This window comes from Nematolebias whitei, chromosome 4 (genome assembly GCF_014905685.2).
Source record: "Nematolebias whitei isolate Nwh7 chromosome 4, NemWhi1, whole genome shotgun sequence".
Taxonomy (NCBI): domain Eukaryota; kingdom Metazoa; phylum Chordata; class Actinopteri; order Cyprinodontiformes; family Rivulidae; genus Nematolebias; species Nematolebias whitei.
In genome coordinates this window covers 8,382,177-8,389,527 of record NC_056501.1, presented here as the reverse complement: position 1 = coordinate 8,389,527, position 7,351 = coordinate 8,382,177, and the positions used below count along the sequence as shown (strand labels likewise).

The 7,351-nt window shown below is 39.2% G+C and overlaps 1 protein-coding gene across 1 annotated transcript; it reads left to right on the top strand.

Annotated features, from left to right (window-relative positions):
• The first annotated feature begins 221 nt into the window (after positions 1–221).
• thoc3 (THO complex 3) lies at positions 222–2,828 on the top strand. Its single transcript, XM_037675653.1, has 6 exons — positions 222–422; positions 970–1,126; positions 1,347–1,551; positions 1,645–1,806; positions 1,903–2,003; positions 2,475–2,828. Exons 1-6 carry the CDS (start codon positions 243–245, stop codon positions 2,636–2,638), a joined length of 969 nt encoding a protein of 322 aa, XP_037531581.1. The 5' UTR covers positions 222–242; the 3' UTR covers positions 2,639–2,828.
• The last annotated feature ends 4,523 nt before the right edge of the window (positions 2,829–7,351 follow it).

Here is a 7,351-nt window from a genome sequence, read left to right as displayed (position 1 = left end):
TTCAAACTTTGTAGCAACATATTAACTAACAGTGTTTTAATAGTGTTACGTACTTGCCAATAATAGCTCGGAATACCGACATACAGGTAGACATTGAACGAACAGTAAACCGATGAAATGTAAAACGCTTCCGAAACAGCAGGGGGCGGTAATGCGCATGCTCCTGACTCCTAAACCAGAGGAAGCGGTAACGCGCATGCTCCTAACTTCGCTTCTACATCCGGTGGTCAGCAACTTTCAAGATGTCGTCCCGGTATTATCAGGAGATGCAGGAAAGCTTCAAAAACAACAACAAAAGCCGGGAGTTCCCGGCTCACACCGCCAAGGTTCACTCGGTAGCCTGGAGCTGCGACGGCAGGAGACTCGCCTCCGGTTCGTTTGATAAAACAGCCAGCGTTTTTGTCCTGGAAAAGGACCGATTGGTGAGTCCCGGCGGTAGCTTTTTAGTCAGGGGATGAATGAGTTAAACTCTTCTGCGTTATGTTTTAATTTTTTTATCACTCCACTATCAGCTACAGCGGTTAACATGATTAAATATTTACACATTTGTATGATTATACTAAATTAAAGTGATTTTAATCCCAATCTCACAGACCTAATTGGATGTGTACGACTGAAAAACTGTTGTGGAGTCGACCCAATTCAAGATGGCCGCCACAGTTGCTGTTCTTAGACACCAAAACAGTCCATGCTCATGTTCTTAGAAAGCACACAGGTGGTTATAATCCAGCCAGTTCTACAGAACCTGAGCTAAAGTTTGGAGTGGTAGTCATTTCTGTTAAACCGGCTGAATGTGATTCAGACATTGTTGGAAACGAATATCTAAAAAAAGTAAATGTTGGTGAAACTGACATTTTAACTTCAACATAAACGACCATGCCTAAAATCAAGGCCGTCAGGTTAGTTGTAGCTTTCACGTCTGAAAGTGACATTTGAGATGGTTGAAGCTGAGTTTTCTTCTGTCTGCAGGTGAAAGAGAACAACTATCGAGGCCACAGCGACAGCGTGGATCAGCTCTGTTGGCATCCGACCAACCCCGACCTGTTTGTCACAGCGTCCGGAGACAAAACCATTCGTATCTGGGACGTGCGCACCACCAAATGCATTGCCACCATCAACACCAAGGGTAGGGCTTCACGGGTTAATTCGCTCTGGTTCTTCAAAGCTTATGCAAACAGAAATAATTTGTGATAACTTCTCTGAATGGTTTTTGAAACCTCCAGCTGCCAGTGTTCTTATGAACCAGTACATATAAAGAAAAACAATAAAATGTAACGGCCACACATCCATCGTTTGAGCCTACATGTTTAAAAAGTTTTAAACCCTGTTTTCTGGACTGATTTTAGGTGAGAACATCAACATCTGCTGGAGCCCCGACGGTCAGACCATCGCGGTGGGGAACAAAGACGACATAGTGACCTTCATAGATGCCAAAACGCATCGCTCCAAAGCCGAGGAGCAGTTCAAGTTCGAGGTGAACGAGATCTCCTGGAACAATGACAATGACATGTTCTTCCTCACAAACGGCAACGGCTGCATCAATATTCTCAGGTTGGAATTTTTTTTTTTTTTTAAGACTGAACCCAAAAACATAAATTTGTTTGTGTGTGATCCGAGTCTGAAAAGAACCGTGTTTGTTTTTAGCTACCCGGATCTGAAGCCGATCCAGTCCATCAACGCTCACCCGTCTAACTGCATCTGCATTAAGTTTGACCCCACGGGGAAGTACTTTGCCATAGGGAGCGCGGACGCCCTCGTCAGCCTGTGGGACATGGACGAGCTGGTGTGCGTTCACTGCTTCTCCAGGTCTGTGCTTGCAGAATGAATTTTTGCGTAATAACTACCAGGAATAATGCAGTGAACTGAAGGTTGATGTTTGTTTTTGTGCTGCTGATGCTGCAGACTGGACTGGCCGGTGAGGACGCTGAGCTTCAGCCATGATGGCAGGATGTTGGCCTCGGCCTCTGAGGATCACTTCATCGACATTGCAGAGGTGGAAACAGGTCAGGACCACAGTTTTTGCTAGTTTTAGAAGTGCTGCCAGATTTTAACATTAGACATCAGAATCACATGAAGAATCAGGTTTTTCATGAAAATATTGGAAAAGAAAACGGGTAGCTTTCGTGTGAAAATTAATTGGATCCGTCTGAGTTCAAAGGTTAAGACAGCTTTAATGAGAAGTTGGGTCATGAATAGTTGAACGGTTCTCAGGTCTGAAGAGACTCAGCAGAAACCACATGGTGCAGTTCATGGCACGTTTTCTTAAATATTTGTTAAAATCACAGATTTTAGGCATAAGTGGCTAAAGTTTGGGCTGGAAAGCTGCTAGAAGCATCTTTCCCTGTTAGTTTTAATATAAGCTGCTGTTTTTGGCCAGAGGTGTTAAAGGGCCACATGTGGTTCCAGAGACCCCAGGTCTGAGCTCATCCATCCAAAGACCACCATCTGAATTTTACAACAAATCTGTGTTGTAGGAGAGAAGCTGTGGGAGGTGCAGTGCGATTCTCCCACCTTCACGGTGGCGTGGCACCCGAAGCGCCCCTTGCTGGCCTACGCCTGCGACGACAAGGAGGGGAAGTATGACAACGCCCGCGAGGCGGGAACCGTCAAACTGTTCGGCCTCCCTAATGACTCCTGAAGCGGATCAGCTGCTCTGCTCGCAGGACGGGGAATATGGACGGAAAGGAGGACGTCCTGTTTGGTCCAGACAAGGAGGATGATGAACATGAACTGCAGAAATCTTCTGTCACCAGCAGGAGGCGCTACTCTCCTTAGTTTCCTCCCATCTGACGTCAGTCCCTGGTGTGCCAGATAAAAACACTGTAAGATATTATTTTATGTAAAACACAATGTGTTTTTTATAATAAAATTTTTTCTTTAATATAATCTTAAATTTTATACTTGTTCAAAAATCAAAAAATTCTTTTAGCAGATTTGAGAATTGGTTGTTCAAATTTAACCTGCAAAAGCTGCTGCTGCTGCAAAATCACAGTGTTTTAATCCGAAGAAAAACATTCAGTTGTATTTGTATTTTATTTTGAAAGACACAGTAAGTGCAGAAATCAGGGCTGTTTAAAAAGGCCAGCAGTAAATTGGGATAAAAATTTTGTTTAATGTCTAAGAAACTATTTTTCAAGTTACAAAATTCATAGCAGGATGAATTTCTTGTTGCGGAACAGACATTCTGAAAATGACTGGAGTATTCAGAATTCAGTTTCAGGTAGAACTTTTGTTTTTGAGTCTTTACGTCTTTCAGGGTAAAGTATAAAAATAAAGTAGTGAAAATGCACTTCCGGTGAAAATGTAGTGTGAACTCTGAGAGCTGAATGATGAGTTTAATGATGAGTTTTTAAAACTAAAAGAAGCGCAACAAAGCTTAAAGCTAAAAACCTGCCAACGTTTGGTAAAATTCTGGCTAAATTTATCAAAAGGCTGGTTAAAGATAAAAGTGATAATAGGCTAACTAAAATGTATGAGTAGCAGAACAATAGCTAAATGCTGAGAGCAGCAGCATACTGTAGCTAAAAGCTAAGGGGATCAAAAAATGTAGCATAAGGCTAGTTTAATGCTAAGAGCTTTAGAAGGCAAAACTAAGGCCTGCTAAAAGCTAAATGTAACAATTTAAAAAAAGCTATGTAAAAGAAACGAAAGGCAAGTTTAAAGTAGCAAAAATTATCTAGTGTCAAAAGGGTATCTTAAAGCTAAAATGTACAAGCAGCTAACAGTAGATAAAAGGGAAATAATCAAAAGGCTGGCTAAATGTTAAGTGTAGCAGAATGACAACTAAGAGTAGCAGAACAGTAGCTAAAAGCTAGGAATAGATGAACAAAAGCTAAAAGTAGCCAAATAACTAAAAGCTACGAAAAGTACAAGGCTATCTAAATGCTAAAAGTAATAGAATAGCTAAAAGTTGTAAAAAAACTAGCCTAATGTTAAAAAATGTTTTAAAGGTTAAATAGATGGTAAAAGAATTAAAAGGCTGACTAAAAGCTGAGAGTAGCAGAATGAATGCTAAGAGAAGCAAAAGGCTAAATCCATCTATTGTGTATAAAAAGACAGAGTCTGGAGCTGAAGTATATTTTAAAGAGACAAAAGTTTTTGAAGGAACTGAAGATAAGTCTTTGTTTATGTAGTTTAAATATTTGTAAATAAAGGTAAATATTTTGAAAGGTCTATAAAAGTTACACAATATAAAGGCATCTCCTGAACGTTTTGAAATATGAACGACTAAAATAAATCATGCAGAGAAAGTCAGATTATAAACAAGGTATAGAAAAATAACAGCGAACGCTGACTCAGCGTCCACACAGTGATTAAGCAGCTCCAACAGCTTCGAGCTAACGGTGACTTGGTTTAAAACAGACATCAAGTGTCTGCCAGTCCTCTGACGGGACAGACGCTCACAGCGTGGGCCCAGGTCCGAGGCCTTGGGTGGCAGCTGGTCTCTCCTCTTCCTCAGCAGGCCGGCAGGATGTTTCCTCCTCACAGCTTCCTGTCAGCAGGAACGGCACCGAGCTTCTCGTCGGCCTCTCTCAAGTTATTTTTCTTCAACTCTGCAGGGAAAATGTGTCGTCCAAGAAAACAAAAGTGTCCAAATGCATCGTGCAGAGTAATCCACCACCAGACTGTTTGATGTTTGTCGAGAATCAAATAAATCATAACAAAATAAAAGTTCATGACTCCTAAATTTAGGCTTCTAGTACCACCTGGGTGGGCAAAATGTAACTTATTTATCGGTAAACTACAGGAAAAGGGGACAACTACAGAAGCGTAGAGCTGTCGCATGAAGTAAAATTATTGTTGAGCAGTATCTCGTTATAGTTTTATCGTTATATCATTATATATTATATAATTTAGGTTATAATGAGATACTTTTCTTGTTATAATGAGGTAGTGTTTCATATCATTATATTACATCGTTATAAATTGTTCTATTGTTGAAGTTATGAGATCGTTTTCTTATTATAACGAGATAGTTTTCTTGTTATATCATTTTATCGTTATATTGATATATCATTATGTATTGTTTTAGGTTATAACGAGGTCCTTTTCTTGTTATAATGAAAAAGTGTTTCATATCATTATATTACATCGTTATAAATTGTTCTATCGTTCAAGTTATAACAAGATCGTTTTCTTATTATAACGAGAATTTTCTCGTTATATCATTATATCGTTATATATCGTTATATCGCTCATGTTATAATGAGATACAGCTCAACAGTAATTTTACTTCACGTGACAAATCTACGCTTCCGTAAATAACTTTGGGAAACAATGTGGTCCAGTATTGAATACGGTACTCTCAAATAATAATAATAATAAAAGATTAATTAGCTAACCAAATTTGGTTTAAAGTGGGACGAATCTTTTGGAGGCTGACATAAACTCATGAAAAAGAATGATTTAACAACAAAATATAATTTTGGTTATGTGAATTGTAAAAGTTTAGCAATAAAGCTGTGTTGAATATTTTGCCTTAAACTATTACTGATTGACAAAATTGTATTTATTTCATGGCACTTTTACAAAAAATAAATAAACAAATACATTTTTCCCAATTGGCACACTCGAAACTTTTTCAAAAACCTGAAAATTGGCTGATTTTTCCTCTTTTGAAAATTAATTGTTCTCACATTAAACCTGCGAATGATCTCAGGCAACACGGAGATGAAAACAGGAAGCCCTGCAGCGTTTCTGTTCAAGGACCATCGTTTCAGAGCCGACGAGTAAATGAGACGTGTCAAGCACCTGGAATTGAGTTTACCTTTGTGGCCCGGTGCCGTTGGGTTGCCCTCGAGTGTTTCATCCCGTCGGCCTCCCTGTGATCCCAGCTGGGTTTCATCCAAGCCCAGAGCAAAGAGGTCGGTCAATATTCATGGATGTCATGGGATGATGAATCAAATTTACCTGCCTGAAGGGTCATCGTCTGCTGGCGAGACGGAAGCTCCATCAGACGTCAGCGGTCTAAACAACATTCACGCCTCGCCCTTCTGTTTACTTACAAATCACTGGTGCTTTAATGCAGCTCGGAACAAAGACAGTTACAGCTGATTTCATCATTTTCTTTCTATAAAACACTGATGTTCAGCTCAGGTTTGAGTCCCAACATTTTCCTTTGCTTTTCTGTGGATTCTGTCAGCATGGTTCAGCTTTTTAAGGATAAAAAAAAAAAAAATCATAATAAAAAGTCCCCTGAACTTAAAAAGTCACTATTAATTGAACTTTCTTGTTCCATCTGAACGCTGAGTCAGCGTTTCATTTTTCTGTGTTTTCTACAATCCAATTATTTCTTTACACTTTGTGCTATTTTAGTCGCTCATAAATCCAAACGTTTAGCTCATTCAGCTGAGTTTTGTGATTTTAAATACTTTTCAAAATATTTGATTTTGTTTACAAATATTTCATCAGTAGAAGCACTTAAACATCTCCTCGGTTGTTATTATTTAATATCTGCTTCAACACATCGGCTCTAGTTTGGTCTTTGTATGTTTGAGCACATTTCACCAGTTTTGACCTCCCTTCACCGGCTCCCTGTAGAACCGATTTTAAAATTCTCCTGTTGACCTTTAAGTGCGTTAATGACCTTGCAGCCTCATCTCTGACCTACTTCAACCATATGTTCCTCCTCAGGTGCTGGGATCATCTGATCAGCTGCTTTTGGTTGTACCAAAAACCAGTTTGAAGCTCGGAGGAGATCGGGCTTTTTCAGCCATGGGCTCAAAACTCTGAACAATCTGCCCCTCATCATGAGACAGGCCACTTCACTTCCTGTTTTTAAATCTCTCCTAAAAACACACCTGTATTCACTGATGTTTAACACAGTGCGATTTGATTTACTACTTTCTGTTGTTGTTTGTGTTTTTATTTTTTATGCTTTTAATTACATCTGGTTATTTTGTTACTGCTTTGATAAGCACTTTGGTAACAGCTGCTGTTTTAAATGTGCTTTTGAAATAAATTTGACTTTTCTTAAGCTTCTTTGAGCTTTTAGATACTGCTCTGCCACAATTCGCTAGACTTTGCTACTCTTTGCTTTTTTCACTAGTGTTTTGCTGCTTTCGGCTACCGGTTTGCAACTTTTAACATTTATCTAGCATTTGCTGCTTTTAGCCTTTTGTTGCAATTAGCTACTGCAACGTTTAGTTTTCAGCTAGTGTTTCGCTACTATTCTGCCACTTTAGCGTTTAGTTAGCCTTCTGCAACTTTTAGCTTTTATCTAACGGTGTGCAACTTCTACAGACTCATGTTCAGGCGGCTGTTTAATACACCATATTATTTTACATTATTAGTGTTGAGCATATATCTTAGATCTTTGTATACTGTTTCTTTTTATACTTTATATTTTTAG

Excerpts from the sequence above, each read along its gene's own strand:
- thoc3 (XM_037675653.1), top strand. The coding sequence starts at position 243 with ATGTCGTCCCGGTATTATCAGGAGATGCAGGAAAGCTTCAAAAACAAC. Across the intron at positions 423-969 it reads TCCTGGAAAAGGACCGATTG|GTGAAAGAGAACAACTATCG; the intron begins GTGAGTCCCGGC and ends TTCTGTCTGCAG. Across the intron at positions 1,127-1,346 it reads TGCCACCATCAACACCAAGG|GTGAGAACATCAACATCTGC; the intron begins GTAGGGCTTCAC and ends GACTGATTTTAG.